Here is a 23,576-nt window from a genome sequence, read left to right on the forward strand (position 1 = left end):
TAAGTTCTAGAATGACTTGAAGTGTATTTGACATTTTAGGGTTTTCAAATACAAAGAATATTTACCTGCCATATAAAATTCTAAATACTGTGGATCAAGGCCAGAAAATGCCTTGGCAAAAGTCTGAAATGTCCTTTGTTTCAGATGTCAATAATGAGGCCTACTCAATATTTAAACATGTTACTCCTTAGAAGAGGCCTTTATCTTAAGGCCTTTTTTTGTTACTTAAATGAACAGTTACAAAATTCATTAGGAAGTTCCTAATGATTTCACAAAAAGGAAGCTTACCCTTACTTAGAGTACACATTATGGAAGGGAGATAAACACCATGACAGAACTGCAGAATCTTGGAAGTCTTACAGCAAAATGTTACATGTGGGCTGGAAATACTAAGCACCATCTCAATTTTTTGGGGTAACTGTATATGAAATCTATTTTCCCTCTTCAGAATGGTTATGAGTTACATGATATTTGTAATTTATACTAGGCTCTTGAGGAATCAAGTACACAATTAGGAGGAACATTAAACACTAAGATTAAGACATGCAATGTGGCTCATTCTAAATATTAGTATAGGCAGCATCTGGACCAGATTTTAAACAGAGGGTATTCTGTGGGTGATTCTTCATTACTGTTGTCACTTGGGTCAGACATAACCCTGTGCAGTACCTCCTCCCCTTACTGTGCTTTGGTTCATCGATTTTGTGATTTACACTTGAGCCTCAAATGAACATTCAGTCTGAGAAATCAGACTAGTGCTAAGTCAAAGTAAAAGCTAGACAATCTTGTAATGTGTCTTCTGATGTGGACCTGAATCTCACTGGACCTCTGTTGTCTGTGTTTCACTCTAATTGCATGTTGGAGTTCAGTAAGACTTCATAGGGTCAATAGTGTTTGGCCCCTCTACTAGCTAGTGTGGACACTGCCTGCAAAAGAGACTACTTAACCCTCTTATAATACATGAGGTTGTCCCTATGGTTTTGATAAACAGCTTGAAAAAAACAACAGAACCACAGAAAAGCTGCATCTGGGAAATGACTGGAGGTGATCTGGTCCAAACCCCTGTTCAAGCAGGGGCAGCTGCAGGCAGTCACCCAGGACCATGGCCAGGCAGCTTCTGAGTGTCTCCAAGAGGGGAGACCCAACACCACTCTGAGCAACCTGTGTCCAGGCTTGGAAAAATGTTCCTTATGTTCTAGTCCCATCACTGGGCAGCACTGAAGAGATTGGCTTTGTCTTCCTTATGTCCTCCCGTCAAGTATTTCTACAAACATCTTGAGAAAATCTCAAGGAAGTACACTCCATTGTCTAGGAAAAGCAAAAAGTGTTCTTTCCTAAATTTATTCTTAAAAATTTAATGAATCTCAAGGCAGTGTGAAAATCTGATTTCTACACAGTATTTTGTAAAATGAAACAAAATGTCACATTAAAAAAGAATCTATGTGCTGTTCAGGGAGAAAATTTTCTTCTGAAAGTATATTACATTTCTTAATAAAATATTTAGTAGAAACAAGGTCAAACAAGTAAAATGACAAAGCCAAGAGGAACATACTCTGAAAACAGTACTTTTTTTTCCTTGCACACATTTAATTTAAGACAGGGTAAATTATCTGAATTATTAATTCAAAGAACTTTTTATATTAAAAAGAAGAGTTTATAACAATTTCACTCTTTTGAAACACATAAGTCTAATGTAAATGTCCTGTGAAAATCACTTACACTTAAAGTACACTTTTTTCCCCCCATAAAGAGCTCCAGAGGTTATAAATGATAAGAAATAATAATCCAAATGGAAATACAAACATGCTTGCAGTAGATCGACTGGTGTTTAGGGAAAAAGCACTTACAAAGGACTGGGCCTCCAAGTTCACATCCTTCAGGCAAAACCGCCAAAGGGTCAACAACAAGAAAAGAAAAGCAGTGCTCTTCATCTTTTGATTTGAATTCTCAGTAGGTTTGCCTGAGACAACAACTGGGGGAGAAAATTCTACCCTTTTACAAATCACCCATCCCACTTAGTGTTTTAATGTTTTTTTATACAAGAACTATTGTTTTATTAGCAGGTTATTAGATTTTGAACCACTGTCATTTGACTAGGCTAGTATTAATAATAATAATGTGATTTATGCAGTGCAGGATCAGATCAGTAAAGTGCTGTTAACAGGTGACAAGTTTGATTACCGTTGGCTTTAGGCAAGACATATGGATCCCTTAGGAACAGCAGCACAGGCTGGTGGGACAGTTTGCTGGAAAGGTCAAGAACAGGCATGTCAGTTTCAAGGGACAGCAAACAGACTATTTTACAAACTAGCTTTGATAAAGTGAGGTGGTTGAGCTGCAGGAGCCAAGCAGTGCGGTTCCACACACAACGCTGCCCAGAAGGGCAGGCTCCATCTCCTGGAAGCAAAGCTCGCTGCTCCTCAGCCATATAGTGAAACTCACAATGTCAAGCTGGAGTGAAGGGGCTGCATCCAGGAGGAGTAGCTTGCAGCTAGCTATGAGACCTCTTGATTCTGCTCTGCTCCTTGGCATGTGGTGTCATGCATCTACCAGACCATCTACAAGGAGGCTCCATGTCTATAGGCTCTCCTGGCCACCAAGCAGACTCAAAATGTCACCATGTCCTTACAGCCCCTAAAGAGGTTGCTGTATCATCACCCATAGACAGAAGTCCTTGGAAGCCCCCCATGCCTGACTCCCACCCTCAGCCATAGCATGGACAGCCTTCCCCAGCCCTCACCACTCTGCTCTGTACATATATATTCCAAGTAGTGCAACCAGATGCAGATGAAACTAAATGCATCAGGAAGAATCCAGATCTCTAATTTCTTCTGCTAAATCTTCTTGCTACAAAAACTACATTCCCAGATATATTTTGGAGATGGCAGTATTCTGTCAGTTTTTTAAGGAATTTCTCAACACTAGCATAACAATGTTCAAGCCATACTAGAAATGGATATATATAGCACAGCTGATGGCAATATTTAACAAATACATCTACTTTTAATGCTAAACTACTTCTAATTTGTTAACTGCAAGGAAAAAATAAAGTAAACGCGAATCATTTAAGTAGTTTATTAACCACGTGCCCTACAAAGAGTAGAAATCAAGCTCACCTTGATTCTTCAGATTCTGTTTCATCAAAAGAGCTGCAAGTAAAGTGAGAGGAAGCTTTGGTTACAACAAAAGTAATTTTACAATTTAAACCCCCAAAACCTTTAAGAATCAGCAAAGGGAATCTGGCGAGTGGCCACATAATGCCACATAAGGAAATAGACATGGGAGATTGTAACATTTTATAACCACCACTACTTGAAAATGATAGCATACATTTTACTGTAACAGATTAATTTCCATCTATCTATCTATCTATCTATCTATCTATCTATCTATCTATCTATCTATCTATCTACCTATAAAGTGTTGGGGTATAGTTCCACGGAAGATACTGGCTGACATCATTAACTAGTGAAATTGCAAGTGAAAACTGCAAGCCTGATTGCTTCTGAATCACTCTGGACACTGCCCTGAGCCATAGAGATCTCCAAGCCTAAGACGGTCTCAAAATTATCTTCAGGTAAACTTTCCTTCTCACCACTGAGATCCAAAGAGCTTTCCCAAATGGAAAAGGGCCATATGGCTTTCTGGGTAGCACGTTCTGGTAATGCTTCTGCACTATCAACCACGTCACCTTACATAGCAAAAGAAATTCTCCCTACAAAGCTCACAGCTGTAGATGGTAAGAGACCTTCCAGTTACACTGGTTTGGGTATTTCCATAGTCGTTACACTCATTGTGCTAAGATTGCCTTCTGCCACTCTGGTTAGGAACCCTTCCCAGGGGATGGGCAGCTGGGTCACTGTCATCAGAATGGTGAAAGAACCTAATTTTTGAACACAGAGTGAGATCATAAAATGATCGTGGAATGAGCTTCTATTTTGTGCAGGTAGTATGATCATAAAATACCTGCAAAGTCTTTCTATGCAATTTTATGAGTGCTTACGAATATCTCATATTTCAGTAGATACTCCATGATCTACAAGAAAGTCATATTTTTCTCATCTAAGCTCTCCTTTGCTTTCCAAGAATATTACATTAAACTTCCCTTCTGTCTTTGAACATGCTGGATTTATTTTACGACCTTTTGGGGATATATAAACATACTTAACATAAACCTAAAGCCCATTTATTTTACAGTGTTAGAGTTGGCAGCAAGACCATTTTAAGTCAATGGAATTGCATCAGCACTGAGTGGATATGGGCCTTTTGGCCTCCATATATTTTTCAGTAAAGGAGAGCTTACCCACAGCTTTCTGCTTTTGGCAACGTAGGTACATGACGAACATTCAGAAAATCAAGAAATATCTTAGGGAGCTCTTCATTTTCTAAAATTACTGTCTGTAGAAAAAGGCACAATAGAAAGCCATATTTTAAAAATATTTTAGATATTGCAGTTCCATTCAAGCCACTAAAACATTTCTCTCTTGCAATACTTTTCAAGTGTCCATTTTTTGCACCTATTTTGGAATGCCTCATTTTGATAGGAAAACACAGTTTTGATGAATCACTTAGAAATACATTCAGTTTATGCTACTACATTCTTTTTTCACCTGCCATCACTGGTGCCAACCTACATGCCTCTCAAGCAGAGATGTCTGATTATGAAACTAAGTTACAGGCATGCTCATTTGTGAATAAAATTCTGTTTATTTAAAATATAAAATAAAATAGCCTCAGCTCAGTGCTTTCACGTTCATCTCACAGAAGACTACCATCTGGCTTATGAGCCGAAGAAGTCTCCCCTTTGTGCAGTTTTATTAATGCATGCCTTGGTAAATGACAGCAAGGGAAACTCCTTGCTTGGCTTGACAGGTCAGCTCACAACATAACTCGGTGTATCAGCAGTACGGCTCTGAACGACAAAGCTCTGACCAGGCAGCTGCTGGCCAGACTGGCCACATTCTTCCTCAACCATGATACAGTGGCCACTTAATGGCCAGGCTACATCCACTGTTTTTTACTTTGATGAGATGATTTAGAGTTTTCACAAGACAAAGAATAACAGTTCATAAATTCAGCCTATGTCTCACCTGAAAGATTAAACTCCTATTTCTTTACTGTTCATACTGATGTACATTCGGAAAATGTGTACTTCACAAGAAAAAGGAAGCCATAAGCTTTCTTAAAGAGATTTCCTTCATAAAGGCCTGATCTGAACTGAATGAGTAAATGGAAGAAACTTCACTGGACTTAAAATTAAGTTGACTACTAGAAGGAAAGCTTTTCCCACGTTCATCCTGTTCACTTTTCCACACTATGATAGAAGAAATAATCAGAGAAGAAGCAAGTGTGGTGACAGAAAGACACATTACTCTTACATTCAGGAGGTAACTTACTCCTGCATGTGTATTCTTTTACATTACAATTATCACAAAGGAGACACAATGGTATGTAGAGGATAGCAGGATCACAAAAAAAAGGAAGGTTGGAAGAGACATCTAGAAGTCATCTAGATTTTATAGCAGGTTTTATAGCAAATGGTTGGGTTATTTGTGTAAGGAAAACCCGCTTAATGTTAAAATTACATAAGATGTGAATGAACTCGAAAGCATTTAAAAACAAAGATACTTAAGAACTGGATCTTTTTTATGTTACATCTGCAAGTCTGAATTCAGAGGCTACACTTTCTCAAACAGCTGAGGTAATCACTAAAATGTTTGAAGAAAAGAACAAGGGAACGCAGCTTTTGAACTTTTCTGTTCTAGATTTTAAGAGATGTAACAAACAAGAGGTCTAAGATGTTGGGAAGTGTTAAGCCTTTTAGTTCACCTCTATATGAAGTCGCTGCCTTAAAAAATGCCACTTTGTTTGCATTCTGCAAAATCAGCACTCTGCTACTGCAAAATTCATCCCATTCTGCATTCAGGTTATGCACAAAAGAAGGTGTGGAGCTGGATGCATATTCAGAGGGTGTGTGAATTGCATAGAAATTCATAGAAATTTCTAGTCATAGAAAGATGTTTAAGGGCATCCAGTGCTTATATGCAACTTCATACTTACAACTCTTGACAGCTTTTTCTAAAACTTGAGCTGCCTGCTGAGCTGCTGAATGGAGCAGGGAAGAACAGAAGGATACACCATTTCATAAAGGAAAACTACTGACAGCTCTTAAAAGCCTATTTGCTTCTACTTCCACTCCCTTGAGATTAATATCTCATTCTATTTTGGATTTTTTTTCCACCCAAGCCCTGCTAATCCTGGCCTGACCAAATACCTTTCACAAGAAGATGTAAGCAAATAGCATCCATTTTAGTGTGTTAAGCCATACAGTTTGTTAGCTGTCAATAACTCTGCTTTGGTGATCATTAAACTTGAAATATAGAATTTGTAGAGAAGCAAAGGCAATTTTGCATTGTACTGTATTTGTATACCACCTCTGCTGACTGAGAATTTTGTCATTTCCAGAATTTTATGAAGGAAGGAATGACTGCACTGACCAAAGGGGGATTTCTCAAGTGATGTAGTGTAATGTCACATGGAGTTTTAATCATTAAAAATAAAAATATAAGGTTTACAAGGTAATTATACTAATGGGGGCAAATTATCTTCTAGCTTGACTTCATTTGCTTTGATTCAACAAGAGGTGATGACATAATCTTGCCATTTAAAATACATAATGGAAACCAAAGGAAAGAATCAAAAAAAAAAAAAAAAAAAAAAAAAAAGCCTGATAACAACAAAAACAGCAATAAAACTAAACCAAACCAAAGAAAAAACAACAACCACCTCCCCCCCCCCCAATCCTATACCAACCAACCAATATCAAAACAAAACCCCACAAGCACCAACTAGACACAATAGACACAATGGATTAAGTGTGTCTGTCTAAACACATTTCCTAACTCTGGTGGTGACCCAAAGTAGATGTCTAGAAAAAATCTAAGCATTCTCAGCTTCTTATTTAAGTTTTATAAAATATACTCTTAAATCAGAAATGTTAATATAATTGTCTTAATTTACCTGGACCAACCCATAACACAAGAGATTTTTTTACTTCTGTCTGAAAACTTGTAAGAAAACTGTATGTTGCAAACTTGACAATCTTTAAATGATAGGTGTGCAGAAAAAGAACCAGCAGGTAAAGTTTCTCAACCACTACCTATAATTTGTGATGCAATATGCTCAATTGCAGCATTTGTTCAAGTGAATATATGATACTGGCTTGTAAGCATGACTAGCTACCTTGTTTGCTCTGTCATCAGAAACTGAAGGATAAATACTTTCAAGGAAATAAAAACTTGCACTTAGTTTCTTTGTAATGTGATTTTTTTGTTGCATCCAAAGCCTATCAAGATCATAGCAATGAGTTTCAAATATGGGTCCCAGAGCACTAAGTAGGCTAATATTAGGAAAAAAAAAAACAAACCAGGATGTGCATTTCCTTCCTAAAGTAAATAAAAACCCCTATTCCCCAAAACTAAACCAGCTAATACAACCTCTAGCAAGTGATTTGGGAAGTGACTCCAGAAATACATTTTTCAACTCATTGATTTCAGCTGAACTAAAACTGCCATATTTTCTTAGAAAATTGTAAAGGGTGTTTATCTGTTACTGTCACACTTTAATGAACTGCTCTGTGCTCCAGGAGAAAAACCCTCAACAAACACGAGGGAAAGTCTGATGTTTACATCAGCAGAAATGTCTTTTTCATTGGAAGGGTGCAATTATTATTATGTAAGACAAATCATAAAATCCCCAATTTTTCTGCCTTATCAGTTTCATAAAATCATGTTCCCTAAGGATGTCATTGATTAGTTGCATATGTTTTTTCAGTGACATCTGAAATACTTAATTGTTGGTTATCTTTTCTCCTTCAGTAAGTAAAATACAGTCACAAAATTGCAAAGGGACTTGTTCTGCCTTAACCTTAGCTAGATGCCATCATGCTGTGGAAAACAGTTCTAAAATATCACAGGATAATGCTCTCCAACAAGGGAGACATATAAACAGCATAATGATTTCCCATGAGTTTCCTTTTTAGAAAATTGTCACTAAAGCCAGGGTAAACGGTGACATATCTTCACAGAGGACACTGTGAAATCGAACACTGGCATTCTAGTTAGGCCCAAACCTACTCATCAGCCAATTATAACAGTAACTGAACATCTTGCTGAAAACCCAAACAAGACCACTTCGCTAACCTTCAGAGATCATGCCACAGAAATGCATAATTTTCTATTATTATTATTATTATTGTTATTATTGTTACTGCTGTTTTTAATTAAAAAAAAAAAAGATTTAAAAATCAATTTTTTCAATTTCTTCTTCTTCTATCATACTTTCTTGAGGTTGCTGGAAAAGCTGTTGGAAAGGGTGAAAAGAGAGGGGAGCTGAGTTACAGGGTTCTTACAGACTTTTCCATTGTCAGGTTTAGTTTGAAAGGCTGTACTGTTAGGGTGAAAAAGTTCATGACAGTTTTTCCTCTCTTCACAGGGTAAGATGTTTCACAATACCTAATTCAGTGGTGCAGCTAAAATGGGGGAAAAGAAAATCAATACACTCCAGCTACAGTAAGTAGGCTGGAGTGTCAGTCTCCACTGGGACCAAAATCCACATCTTTTAGAACATTTTGGAGTCTATATTCTTCTATTAACCCGCTTTTCCTGAATTGCTTTACACAGTCACAGGAAATGATAAAAAGGTTATCAAAATAACACATTAGCTAAAAACCAAGTAGAAAAAGGAACCAGACTTGTAAGACTAAGCTTTCCTTTTTTAAAGTAATTGCAGATACAATTATGTTTTACAGTAATCTTTGTGAAGAACTATGAAGAAACTCACTCCCTCGTTCAGTGAGACTTGTTAGAGGTTATTAACTAGGATTAATTCTAAAAATAATTTCCACTTTTCATTACTACCAGAAGTATACACGTATGTAAGAAGAGAAGGTGTTAATCAAACGTGCTTAAAAATGTGCTTAAAGTTTCAAGAAGTGTGCAAACACACGTACAACAATGCAGAAGTGATGCTCCATATGAAGCACCAGCTAGTTAAGACTCCTACACTGTGTATCAAAGGGAAGTCAACAGTAAGAGTGACAACCACGTAATGGAGCTTGAAAGGGAACAAATGTTGACTAAAGGTATTATAAGAAAAAATACATCCAAAGAAGACCCAGAAGTTCCAACTGAACTATCTGAAAGACATTGTAAATTCACAAAAGTTTTAAAAAACAGGACAGAGGGGAATTGCACCTCTGAACCTCATGACTGGAGGATACTTCCTGTGAGCTTAAAACACCCCCCAGTATCTCATGAGTGACAAATCCATCCATCGTAGTAATCCCAAGCTATGCAAAGGATTAATTAGATGAAAAGCAAGACCAATAGGTTAAATGACTACTGGATCATCATCAAACATGTATGCAGGAATTCCTGTCACTGCGAGGCAGTTTACTCATTTTGATTAGAAATGCTACTACATTGGCCTTAAGATGAGAGCACTTTATTAGAAACCTAGTTAAAAACACAGTTACAGTTCCAACTAATATTTAAACACTAAGTGCAGACTTGTGGCTAAGTCTACAAATATAATCCATTTAATGTAAAAAATAAAAAAATGAATATTTTTCCAGAAAACTGGGAGTATTATTTAGTGGGAGCAAAGAGTGAACTTCTCTTCAGTACAAGAGGAGATTAGTCCTTAAATGATTAGAAACAAAGTGCAAGAACAGTTCCTTTGAAAAATACAAATGAAAGGAAGTGGTCAATACAATTTCCTGACACACTGCTCAAAGGACTGGAGGTTAAGACAAAGCTGGATGAGAAATGAAGAAATCAACAGAGCAAAAGAAAAGAAACAGGCAGAAAGGAAAAGAAAGGAAGGCCAAGTTAATGATACTATAAAAACTTAGCAGGAACAAGAAAGGCTTTTAAAATTAAGTAACAAGAAAATGCAATACAAAGAATGAATACATCTAGTAATGACAGACACAAAATAGATGCTGATTTCAAAATGTGTAAATTGAAGTATTTTTCAGAAGTAACGGCCCACTAGGAACATGGAAAATTAACAAGTAACGAAGACAATGTGAATAGTGGTGGTGATAACAAACAGCTGCAGGATACCATAGATAACAAGATATCTATATCTATAGTTATATAAAAATCAGTAGATTCAGAAAATACACGTACTAGGAAGATACACAAATTAGGTACGTAGGTTTGGAAAACTCTTCTCAAGCATACAGGGGAAGAAGGCTTGTAAAAAAGCAACCATATTTACAATTACAATACACAGTAAATCACAGCACTGTTTTCTAAAACCTTAAAAGAAGTACATACAAATATGCTGTAGTAAAAAAATCCACTGAGCATTCAAGAGAAGCAAGGTGCCTCATTTACCCTGCCCTCTGCCAATCCCTCTCCCAGGGTAAGCTCCAACAGGCAGTGTCATGGAGCATCAGGATGCTCACCTGAGACAGGCAGCATCTGAGTCCTCTTACACAACCCCTCAGATCAATACATTCACTGCTAAATGCCAGAATTTTCTCATAAAATACTCTAGGTAAAACCAGCCACAAGAACTGCACACAGCACAATTCATGTCACCAGAAGTGCATGTATTTTTCCTGTTCAAAATATTTCTGCTGTCCATTACCAGAGTCACTTGTTATCTATAAATTACATTTTAAAAAAGGTCAAGGAAAGAGACCACTAAGAAAAAAAAAAAAAAAAAAACCCACAAAAAAAAAAAAAAAAAAAAAAAAAAAAAAAAGAAAAAGAAAGAGAAGAAGAAGTAAAGAAATGTAGTTGCAAACTATAACACCTGGCAAATTTCAAAATTGATAGGTTTTTGTTTTCTGTCAGTCAGGTACTGTCCTCCTTCTATCCTGATCCTAGTGCATCAGGGAGAAGGTTATAGGAGAAAAAAAAGCAAAGCCCTGCAACAGATCTGACCAGGTAGCTAAATACTATAATAAATACATAATCTATTTTAAGGTGGAAATGTCAGTTCTAGATTTTCCAAATTTGCAAGTCCTAACCTTCTTCCTCTAAATGTGAGGATTTAGTGTGCATTCCTGTCTATCAGTGTGTGACAACCCTTTTTTAGACTTGTAAAATTATTAAGATGGGAAAAGGTCTTTAAGACCAACACTTAATGCAGCACTGCTGAATCCATCACTAAATCAACTCCCCAAGTGCCACATCCATATGTCTTTTGAATACCCCAGAGATGGTGACTCAACTACTTCCCTGGACAGCTTGTTCCAATGCTTGACAACCTGTTCCTTGAAGGAATTTTCCTTCACATCTGATCTAAACCTCCTCTAGCCTAACTAGAGGCCATTTCCTCTTATCCTGACACTTCTTATGTAAGAGAAGACCAACCCCCATTCTGTGACAGCCTCCTTTCATGTAGTTGTATAGAGTGATCAGGCTCCCCCTGAGAAAAATTTTCCCCAAGCAAAACACTCCCAGCTCCCTCAGTTGTTCCCCACAGGACTTGTGCTAGAGACCCTTCCTCAGCTCCACTGCCCTTTCTGGCCTTGCTCCAGCACCTCAATGTCCTTGAATTGGGGGCCCAGATCTGAATCCAGGATTCAAGGTGTGGCATCGCCAGCGCCCAGTACAGGGGTACAATCCCTGCCTTGGTCCTGGCTGGCTACACTATTGTGGACACAGGCCAGGATGTCCTTGGCCTTCTTGGCCACCTGGGCACAGCTGGTTCATGTTCAGCTACTGTCAATCAGTACCTCCAGGTGCTTTTCTGCTGTGCAGCTTTCCAGCCACTCTGTCTTCAGCCTGTAGCATTGCAGGGGGCTGTTATGACCCAAGGGCAGGCCACAGATCTTTGCCTTATTGAACCTCATCCAGCTGCCCTCAGCCCATCAATCCAGCCTGTCCAGATCCCTCTGCAGAGCCTTCCAAGATTCCTCAGCAGATCAACATTCCCACTCAACTTCAGTGTCATCTGCAAACTGACAGAGGGTTCAACTGATCCCCAGGTCACGGGGATGACGTCCAGGTCATGGTAAAGATTTTAAACTGGGTTGTCCACAACACTGAGCCCTGGGGAACAGCACTTGTGACTGTGCCCACAAACTGGATGTAACTCCAGTCACCTCCACTCTCTGGGCCTGGCTGTCCAGCAAAGACTACGTCTATCCAAGACATGGGCGGCCACTGTGAAGCCATCAGCATTCATCACTGTCAGATTTAAACTCAGAATACTCAGTATACACTTCCATTTTCCCTATTTTTTTTTTTTTTTGATCCTCATCAAAACGCCTCTGTAGCTGTGGTCATAAAACACAGAAAGGTATTTGGTTATTACAGTAACAAGTCAGCAGGAGCCCAGTATTCCTTCAAGGAAAACCCAATTTACTAATTTTCTGGATTAACAATGGTGTCTAACATATTGTTTATAGCTGCTTTAGAACCAGAGAACTAAAAAAACTACAGTAATGATGATGATGCTAACAACAATAATAGTAGTAATGATTATTACTTTTATATAATAATAATAATAATGACAATAGAATATCATGACAGAACTAGGTATTAATAAAGTGATATGCCTGTACCAGGAAGTTATTAACTTTCAGTAATAATGAGTAGACTTATTTGGGACAAAGATAAATAAACACATCTGAATGGAAACATATCACAGAACTGCTGTGACTGAAACAGAGAGACTTTGGTAAGATGGTTACTGACTAGATATTACAAAAGAGGAAGGAGACTCTGTTTCAATACTTACTGTGGACCCTCAAAGGATAGAGCCTACTTTCATTCCAAAAAGCTTTTGACAACCATCCCATGAAAAGCTTTAAGGAAAACTCAGCAAAGGTAAGTAAGTTGTCACAAGATCCTTGCAAAGACAAATAAGTTGTTACAAGATAGGTTAGGAGAACTCGGCTCCAAGTAATGCATATTGGAAAAAATATAACAAAACAATGGTGGACACTGGAATGACCATTAGTGATTGGGGCAGTGGGTTGCTGATGGCTATTATAGCATTTTCACTTCTTTTTAGCTTCATAAGGAATCTCCCACAGTTCTAACTCATTTTGCTGGCTTTGCTGAGAACAAGGAAAGAGCCAGATGTTTGAAAAGGTCTGAGGAACTTATCTATGAAAACAAGTCTTGCTTTCCACAAGAATGACAATTTCATACAAATCTCGTATCAAAAATTTAAAAGCCATCTGAGCATGATTTCCTTATCTGCATTTTTTCTACAAAATACTCTAAGAAAAATGCAATTCAACTCTACAATAACTTCTTATTTTGTCTCTATGACATTTTCTTGTCAGATGTTTTGGGTCAGAGTAAACTCTTGAGAAATGATTCTAGATTCCCTTTGAAACTAATTAGACTAAGCAGCAGGTACCCACTCTGAAGTCCAAACAAGAGAATGTAGAAAGCCCAGGGAATTCACTGTACCTGGGGTTAATGAACTCAACTGTGTCATTTTTGCAGAGGCAAAGCAGGGGGTAACATAGCAGATGAAATATATTTAGATTTATATGGTGGTGGGTTTTGGGTTTTGTTTGTTTGTTTCGAGAGCTGGTAGCCCTTTCTGCACAAAATACAATGTTGAATAAGTACTCTAGGCTATTCTGTAGTATTGGAAATGTAGCTACAAGGAAATTGGCAAGTTTTATTTTAAAAACTCTGAAGCTTACTTAAATTTTAATCAACTTAGCATGAAAATACATGTTATGTGCAAGACATTTACTTACCTTTATCAGCAAAAGAATGGTAAAAATCTGTGTGTGGGACTGGTTTTTTTGGTTGGGTTTTTTTTTTTCCCCTGAATAGCTAATATACTAGCAATTTGCTTTGATATCTTGACTCTGTACTTGAGGAAGTGGTTGCTAACACAATGGCAAAGAAGCACGAAGTATATTTTTACCACTGACAAAGTCAGAAATGGAGAAAACAAAGAAAACTGCAGTCAGTCCTAACAGCACAGATAGACACCACAGGTACAGAACAAGAATATGAATGTATTTGTTTAAATTTGTGAAAGCAAATGGCTTTCTTGTAGCAAGAGAAAATGCTGTTTTAAAACACATCCATATTCTTTATATTAAGCTCTGTTTGTAAACATTCTTGTGTTTCAAACATTTCCTTAGCCACACAAGACAGCAAGACAAAAATCAACTTAGAATAATGCAATAAATGTTGTGCTGACAGCATTACCCATTGATTAAAAACTATCTGTTTTCTGAAAAAATCACAAAGGTTTGCTTTGAAAAACACTCACAAGAAATGTCTACTGTGTATTGAAACCAACAGGTTAAAGTCAAAGATTCAATGTTTTCTTGCCTGCTTATGCTATACAAGCATCATAACAAATGGTCAAGATGTAATGATTCTTAACCATATGGATATTAAAAAAGCATAGACAGTATTTCATAAATTACACAAGCAAACTGAAATCAATGTCAGAGGAGAGAAATCTGAATAGATGAAGTAGGAAATTTTTAACAGCTACAGATATGCACATTTAAATTAAATTCTTGACAAATAACTAGCTATTAACTATATGATGTGACAATGTTTCGCCAGGGGTCATAACTCAGCCATTATTTTCATTAAAAAGAAAAAAAATATAAAAGAAATGGAGAACAGTAGAGCAGTCATAATGGAGTAAATTATTTAATTTTATTTTCCTAAATATGGTAAGAACAGTAAGATGCTCAAGACTGTCCAGAAGCAACAGTAAGCATTTCCAGCAGTAAGTCACTGTAGACCGGTCAGGTGAGCAAGAAAGGCTTTAATGTGTGTTGTCAAAACATTTAACTGGTCCAGTTTTGTCACCAAGAGTCTGAATTTAACTCTCAAACTACAAGACCTGTGGATCTTGACAGTTGGGTTATTACTATGTGAAAACAGACTGATCAAGGACTGTACCCTGCTCCTTAGTACCACCCACTAAACTACTTTTTCAGGATTAAGACTACAAATTAACTTAAATGTTTTGTCTTAGAACAAACATGCCTACTCTGTATTTGCTGATTCCTTCTTCTATCACATATCTGCATTTTGTTAAAATCTACCAAAGAATTAGAGATCTTGTTCATGCCAATATTCTGCATTAAATATCCTTCTACATAAATTTTCAGAGAAAGCTGACTTCATCATGTCTGCATGCCTTCCATTACAGGACAGATCCAGCAGTCAATTATTAAATTCTGTATCCTTCAGTGAAATTAGCTGTCGGGCAGAATCAGGCCAAACATATTGCAGTATGATTTTATTTTGCTAATGAATCAACAGTCTTTATAGAAGTATGACAAAACATATATACATTAAAAAAAAACATAGCACTTAGGACTTGTGGTGTGGAGCTTGTGATGGCAAATTCTAGCTATTTTTAAAATAGTAAGTACTTGCTTGCTCATGGATTCAATCTTCATCAGGAATTAATGTCATCAGAAGTGCCAGAGCTGCACAAATTCCCTTCCTCTGCAAACATAGAAATCCTGCTTTGTGTTCACACAGGGCCTCACTGTTTTTCTAGTAAAAACCCCGTAACTCCCAAACAATCCTCAACCCCCCCCATCCTTCCTTTTTTCCCTCCTACCACCCTGGCAAAAAACCTCACCTGTCTTTCAGCGAAATGAGCATGCCTTGTTACATGCTGCTCTGTAACTATAGGAGCAAATCAATAGCAGCTGAATGCCATCTGCTTCGGGCAGCAGAACAGCACCAAAAGTGTGAGCAATGCATCTTCCCTTATTGAAAGGTTATTTTATGCAAGTAAACAATTCATCGTCTTCTTGCACGCTTGATGCTCATTTACCACTTTTGATCAATAAAATATGCAAAACAACAAAAAAATTGAATCCTAAGAGTAGTTCTGATGCCAGTGTGATAGGTAATCAATACCAGGTCTCTGTTCAGTAAGGCAGCCAGTAGGGTAACTCCTTTATTGTATGAACCCAGGAGAAAGTGTGGAAATGTGTCTCGTTACATATAAAATGCCATAAAAGAGTGGGAAACACAACTTCTATCCTGGAAACTAAAAAAAAAAAAAAAAAAAAAAAAAAAAAAGCAAAGGAGAGCCACTATTTTAATTGTGTTTTTCCCCTAACTATGCAAAGGTTACCAATGTCAACTTGCTTGATCATTTCTTGCAAAGAATCTGATGCTATGGTGTTGATAGAGCTTCAGTATCATTAACACACATATTTGGTTAAACTGTAGTCATTGCAAGACATACTTTGGACAACAGTCTCTCCTCCTTCTGAGGCTGCTCTACCTTATTAAGCCTCAGTTAGGTGAACTCAGTTTTTCTGTTAAAAACAAACTGCTATGGGAATTTCTTCTGCACAGTGTTTCTTTTAGTCAGACCACAAACTGCCTTATTACATTAAGCCTCCTGACAATTGATTCAAGTAGAATACTTCTCTCCCAACAAAGAAAACAACATCATTTTTACAGATACTGTAGAACACAACGTCCAATTTAAACAATTTCCTAAAATAACATAAAATACTTGAAAAAAACAGTTGCTATCCACAAATGCTCTCTAGCCTAGTGTACTAGATACCCTAATACTTCAAAAAAGATTAAAATTACTACTCTCATTTCAACAGCAGTTTTGCAGATTGTATCACAAAGTCACAAGTTAAGCTGCACACTTTATATTCTGATCTGCACTTAACACCAAATTTTCTTCAAACTTCTTTCCTGCATGTTTCTAGAAACGCAATTATTTGGGTATGTGACCTTTACATATATTTGGTTATTTGAACCACAAAAAAACCCTTGGTATTCTGTAGAAGAGTATCTAATGCAGGGCTTTCATTTAAGAGAACTAATCAGTCCAAAATTAAAAAAAAATAAAAAAAAAATTAATATTTGCAATGCAAAGACATTTTCCAATGCACAGGTCATAGGCTTTGAGAAAAGTTCTATTAAAGTGAAACCAAGAAATACTGAGTAAACCCCATTTTCACCATAAGATTACAGCCAAACAGTAACTTGTAGTCAAGCAGCAATGATTCTACACAGAAAAGGAAAAAAAAAAATCTCTCCTTAGCAGTTCAGGTCTCATTACTATTGCAAAAAGAAGACAACTGGAAGAACGTATCTGTAAATCAACATATATAAAATTTTTAAGGTAATTACTAGTAACTAAAAAAGACCATATTGCACATATGGAAAAAAGTCCTGAACAATCAATGAAACTTACTGAATGTAAGATAGATTGGGGTTTAGGATTTATTTAAATGTGTAAATTAGAGGCAGGTTTGTAAGCAACAGTTCAAAATTTTTCTTTTCTAACCTTGTAAGACTTCTAACATTTGTAGCAGTAACAAGCAAATGTCCCTTCTGTTTAATGTGGCTTGGATCATGTTCCTCCTGCATCTCTTCTTCAAAAATGCTTAGGAGTTTACATGAACTTCAATATATGGCTTGCACACATTTATAGAAGCCAAAACAACTTTGATCAAATTAATAATACAGAACATAGCAGTGAAAGTGCAGTAGCTTGGAGTCAATGACCCAACTAGCAGCAAGGGTATAATTTAAAGTCAGAAATTTCCAGTGCATGCACCGTTAGCCACAGTGAACCTGTTACTGCTCTAAAGGGAATTGTTTGCCTCTTATTAGATTTTCTACAGCACAGCCATAAGTGATAAATGTACTGCTGTACTCACTGTCAAGTTAATCAATGCTGCCAAAGTTTTGTTGACCTAACAGTAATCCATAAAGTGAGCGGCATTTTCTCTATCCCTATGACATCTCAGTCCTCAGTGGGGATACAAATCTTACAACAGCTTCTCAAAAAAAAAAAAAAAACAACCACCCAAAAAACCAAAACAACAAATCAAAAACAAAACCCACCAAAAAAAAAAAAAAAAAGCCAACAAAAACCCAAAAAAACAAAGCAAAGCAGGGGGAAAAAGATATTTTCAAAATTCTGTCTTTAAATTAGCAGACTGAGGATGCCATGCTTCTCTGAGAACTTGCTTAAAAATGATAGCCATACAAACAGTTTGATGGCTAAAATATTAGCAAATGGATGACTTTATGGAGGATAGAGCCTTGCCTACTAAAAAGAAGGTTAAGAACAACTTCATGAGTCTTTCAAGGAAACAGTTGTGAATACGATTTACATGTAACCATAGATTAGTGCGCTGGTTGGAAGAGAACACATTGCGGCAATTCTGAAGACAGTAATGTGAAAACAATAATAAAAAATCACCACCAATAAAACTTGTCTATTGCTGTGTCTAGCTGTAATTCACAGTCCATGAGAGGCATCATCACTAGAAAGAAGAAAAAGTCAGGAAACAATCCCTGGTAGAACAAGCTGCTCTATAAACAAACTGCTGCCATGCTCTCACAAGCAATTATAGACATATGAAATATGAATTGCCATTGATTTTTCTTCTAGAGGTCACTCTGCTCCATGTTTTACGCAGTCTAGGCATTTATTTGGGTGGCAAACTGACAAGTTTTTACAGAATTAACAGAGCAATGTAATCCGTGCTCAATCACAGGTACTTCATTATGGCTCTGTTCCTTGACACTTGTCCCTCCCAAAAGTCACCAGCAAGGGAGTCCTTGATAAAAGTGAGAAACGATGTAATTACTTGCAAAAAGAGACCACCCTAACTTGGTCAGAAAATGCTTATTTACGTCTTCTGCGCTGATGGCACACAAGCAGCATCAGCTGGAAGGCTGAATATTAAACCATAGCAATTCTGTGGACAATATTCTGATTTGGCTGAAAATTCTCCACATTTTTGTTACTTGAAAGAGGGATTACTTCTCCAAAATAGAGAAAAAATATTGCAATTTAGCTTGTTAACAGAAGCAGAAGACCTATCTCTATTTCTGTTAAAAAAATATCATAACATTAGAACACTACAAGAATGCCAAGATGTTCTCCAATAAATCCCCTGTTTTTGATGTTATATTTTCTCACTTAGGAATTACTTGATGTTCCTCAGTTAGCAAACAGAGAACTACTTAATTATGGTCAGTAAACCCCACAAATGAGGCTGAAATAGTGTATCACAGACTAATGAATCATATAATCTGGCATTTCAGACAACAATCTTCCTTATTTCTATTACTCACTTTGGCACAAGTATTTGGTCTCCATGTTTCCCACACAAGAAGAATTTGTAAAAGAAATGCTGTGTCTTCCCTGCAGTTATTCTTTCTCTGAGGGCTCTGGTCTACCTTACAAAAAAGCTTTAGCATCTGAAGCTAGGTAAAATAGTTATTTAAGTCACATTTCTTGGTGCTTCAATGAAAAGGTAGAACAATATTATACACAGTGCAACAGAGAGCTTAATTTAGACTCCACAATGAGCAAATAAAAGCAAGTATGCCACCAAATGTGGATTTAGTGTAGGGGTTCAGAAAGGATTCACAGTACAACAGAAATCTACAAAAAGCCTAGCACTGTCTGTTGACTGGCCACAGAGACGGCCTCCAACACATTATCATCAGAAGACAATACTACAGCTTATATGTAGACTGAATAAGATTGAATAAAGTCAAAGGGACAAAATTAAATTTCAGGGGGAAAAACCAAAACAAGAATAGGTTGGAAGACGGAGAGCTGAAAGAATCTGAAGTTGAAAGAATCTGCTATAGATACAAAAAAAGTGGTTTATTTAAGTAATTTTTTTAAAATTAATGGTTTATTTAAGTAAATAAATTAAATAAATTATGCTAATTATGGTAAAAATGCTACAGGAAAAAAAATTTACATGTCTCCATACACACAGTGATGAGCCCATCAGTCTTGTCTGATAATAGACTTCTCTCAGACTTCCTTGGTGAAAATCACTGCTTTGTAAAATTGGGAAAAAATAATTGACAAACTAGAGAAATTTGGATTCATTTTGGAATTTTTTTGCCACTTAAAATTTGGGTTGAGATGTCAAGCCTGCCTGGCGGACCTCTTCACTGAAATGTTGTCTGTACTTTTACATTAATAATACAGTTCCTGAGTATCTGCATTGAATCACAGTTATCAAGAGCTCTGACAACATTAGAGGGCAAATTCATCTAAAAAACCACTAATCTTTATTTCCAATACTACAAAAAGACCCCAATACTTTGCATTAACTTACTCTTGCAGTTCATGTTCTTGTGATTCCAGCATTTAAAGCTGGATAACTATTTCAGGTCAAATTTGCCTGATTTGATTAATTACAAAAAAAATCTGCCTGTAAAGCAGGTAAGCACTATTGCATGGTATTTAAATACAATATCATTACATAAACACAAATTGTTTCTTAATTGTGAAGTTATACAACTGCTGCTGTTCAAAACTATTAGCATGTATCACTGCTTGACCTTGACTGAGTCCAAATACACAGAGAAACGTCTGATGGGATAATGTGGAGATGGCTGCTTAAATGCTGCTGTAATGCAAGCATTAAATGCAAGACTGTAGATTATGAATTCTGAGCATGGTCCTTTTTTCTCTGTAGTCTCCTGTGGCTTTGTGAATGCTTTTTTAATGACAGTGACATCAGGAACCTTTCCCACTGAACTAGGTGTGAGAGCTGGATCCCACACTGAAAGTACACTTGAAGATCTGGATGCCTTGACATCTGAATAAAGTAGAAGAGGTTTCACTTTTCTAACTTCATCATGACTTTTTGGAGATAATCTAAGTATTTTTTCAGAAGGCAACATTAAGGGGAAGCAGCCCAGAAGCCAATGGTTACACAGAATGCAACTGTGATCTTATTCAGTTGCCAGCAAGGATACAAAGAAAAATACTGTAAACTACAGTTCAAAGTCCTATGTCTGTTACAGCTTCACTGTTATCATCAGTTCACGAGCTGATATGACACCATACTACCATGGTTATGAATGATGAATTCCTCTAATGATGATGATATTCTAGAAATAAAAAATATGAAGCTCAAAAAAATAGGAAGCTCAAAAAATGGAGGATGAACTCCCCCAGTCAGATACACATAACTGAAATGACATTTTCTCAGAAGGTTTTATTGGGAAAGTTATCACTGACCTTTTCATTTTCCTAGAATAGATGTACCCAGTGGGTTGCAACAGCATAAGAAATAAGATTTTTATCCAACCATTTTAAAACTGTAATTCTGCAAAAGCAGACTCCAGCCACATTGCTGCTGTAAAGGCCAGAGATGTACCACACAAACTGATGCTCTAAGAGAACAATTTTAAAAGTTGTGGCAGCTGGTATATTTGTGCTGTCAATTTACGGGAACTGTGCCAACACACAGAGCACCAATGTAACTTACCTAGCTAAGGTAGTTCTGTAAAACCTGACAGAAATTAGGCCATTTCATGTGCTTTCTTCTTGATGGAGTGCATCACCCCAAAGCAGAATATACACAACAATTATCAACAAGCAAACAAACTTGCAAAACCTTTTTGAAACATATATAAAACCTTTTTTTTTAATTCGGAGCCTATAAGTTTATTTCAGTATCTAAGGTGACAAGAGAGGCTTTCTCCTCACAATGATGTGTGCACTGTCAAAATGCTGATATGTAAGGAGAGCATCCAGGTGCTTTTTCTATGTTTTGTCACAAAGAGAAATATCCAGAGAACCCACATGCTGAATGATGTATACACAGTGTGGACCAATGCAATTTTGCATGCACAGGCAGCTGAAAGAAACGAACACCATTTAAAAGGCCTAGATATATAGGAACACGAACCTGTAGTAAAGGGGATTCAAAATATAGTATGTAGGCTGTCTCTACCAAACACAGGATTTACTGATTATTAACATAAGCAAAGCACACTTAGAGATTACTGTGTCTAGAAAGACAAGTGTTGAAGCACATGCAGGGCTTTCTTATGCTTCGGATGTAATTGGAATAAATCTTACGATGATTCTGAATTGTATGATTTGTGATTTTCGCATGTCTTTTATTTCTATATCACATATAAAATTTTCCTTTTCGCTTAGTGGCTACTCTCAGCTCTGTTTTGTTGCATCAGTGCTTCTTACTGCTTTACGTAAAATTTGCATTCATTGATAATGTTGGTTCAGTCTAACTGTTATACTGAGCTTTGAACTAATTGCTCTCAATTAATCTGTTCCACTCTTTGATAGCTTATTTATCAGATTGGGAAAGATAGATTTAATGGTGCTTGCTGGAAACAAGTTCTTTAATTGGAAATACCTGAGTGCTTAGTTCACTTCGTGCTCTAGCAATTAAGGACAATTTGGAAAAGCTTTTTTCCCCTTACTTGATTAGATATCCAAAGAAGCAGACAAAACAAATGACAACACCACCTAGCAATATTGGTTCAAATAAAAGGCCAGCAGCCAAATTACTTACTATGAGAAATGTGAACCATCCCCATCAATTCCAATGCTGTGTAACATTCATTTTGCTGTATCTTTGCCTCCCAAGTAGGTAAATGGCAAAATTTCTTTCAAAATGCATAGCTCTATGCCTGCCTCTATACAATTATCCCTTTCCACAAATAAGCCAAATCAACAGAAGAAATTATTTTTCTTGATTAAGCTCCCACATTTCTCTTGGGATGAAACAAAACAAACAATTAATCTTTCCTTATTTGTTCTCAGAAGAACCTGCATCCCTTAAATGTACAATAACCAGTGTACCTGTGGCAGGCAGTCGGCAGCAATTAGGCTTGTGCTGAAAACGAATGGACTAGAGTCAGAATGCCTAATCTGCTGAGAGTTTCTACAGGAGGGCAAGGTTAGACCAGGAAAATTCCCTTGCTGTGGAAACACTGTTAAAAATTACCACCTGACTTCAGCATAATTAACAAGGTTTGGGAATTTATATGAACTGAGTAATTGAAAAGAATTAGCAAGAGATATATACATTAATCTTCACCAGTTACAACATGCCTAATGAAATTAATGGTTGCACTTCTGCTTCATGCTTTGTTTCTGCAAACTTCTTTCATCTACAGAAGAAAAAGTATATTAGATAAAGATGATTATAATTATGAGAAATTTAAAAAAAAAAACTGCACCATAATTTTTACATCAATATTTCTTGAAAATTTTCTTATATATAATTCACAGTATTTATCATAAGCAACCCTGGAAGTTTCTTATTTTAATGTCCATATTTTCAAAGTCTACAGGAAAAATCCACATCAGTTATAAATTTAGGCATCATTCAATAACGTGTATTTGCAAATGTACCTTCACAGAAATACAAGTCAAATCTCAGTCAAAAAATTCTGCAATGAATGAGTTTAGTGTAAAATGAGCTTTTTTACATGTAACTAAATCTATACTATATTCAGACAACAGAGATAATAAACAGGTGGAAAAAGAAAAAAGACAATGAATAGTGAGTGATGTGGTAGAGATAAGCAGTCTTAGAGAACACAACAAGCACTTGTTAATCTCATAAACTACCCATGACCAGAAGACCTTCCCCCTTAGTTCACTCTAAAATCCTTCAACATCTTTCAGAAAGGAGTCATGTAAGACTGCATAAATGAAAAGAAAAGGCAGCACACACAGACACACGGGAATTAGATCAAATGCAGGAGCATTTGATTTACTGCAGAACCAAAGGAGAAGGCTCACTAACCATCCTG

General features: G+C 36.7%; 1 protein-coding gene across 2 annotated transcripts in view; it reads right to left on the reverse strand.

The window, feature by feature from the left end:
• SNX24 (sorting nexin 24) overlaps nucleotides 1-23,576 on the reverse strand; it is an 89,595-nt gene that overhangs the window by 3,011 nt on the left and 63,008 nt on the right. For both annotated transcript variants that reach the window (XM_066338983.1, XM_066338984.1), the window contains 3 exons: nucleotides 4,304-4,398; nucleotides 3,117-3,149; nucleotides 2,182-2,246 (listed from right to left, as the gene is read on the reverse strand). In XM_066338983.1, coding sequence (XP_066195080.1) covers nucleotides 2,182-2,246; nucleotides 3,117-3,149; nucleotides 4,304-4,398 — 193 coding nt within the window. The remainder of the gene's footprint in view (nucleotides 1-2,181; nucleotides 2,247-3,116; nucleotides 3,150-4,303; nucleotides 4,399-23,576) is intronic.

Source organism: Sylvia atricapilla, chromosome Z (genome assembly GCF_009819655.1).
Source record: "Sylvia atricapilla isolate bSylAtr1 chromosome Z, bSylAtr1.pri, whole genome shotgun sequence".
Taxonomy (NCBI): Eukaryota; Metazoa; Chordata; class Aves; order Passeriformes; family Sylviidae; genus Sylvia; species Sylvia atricapilla.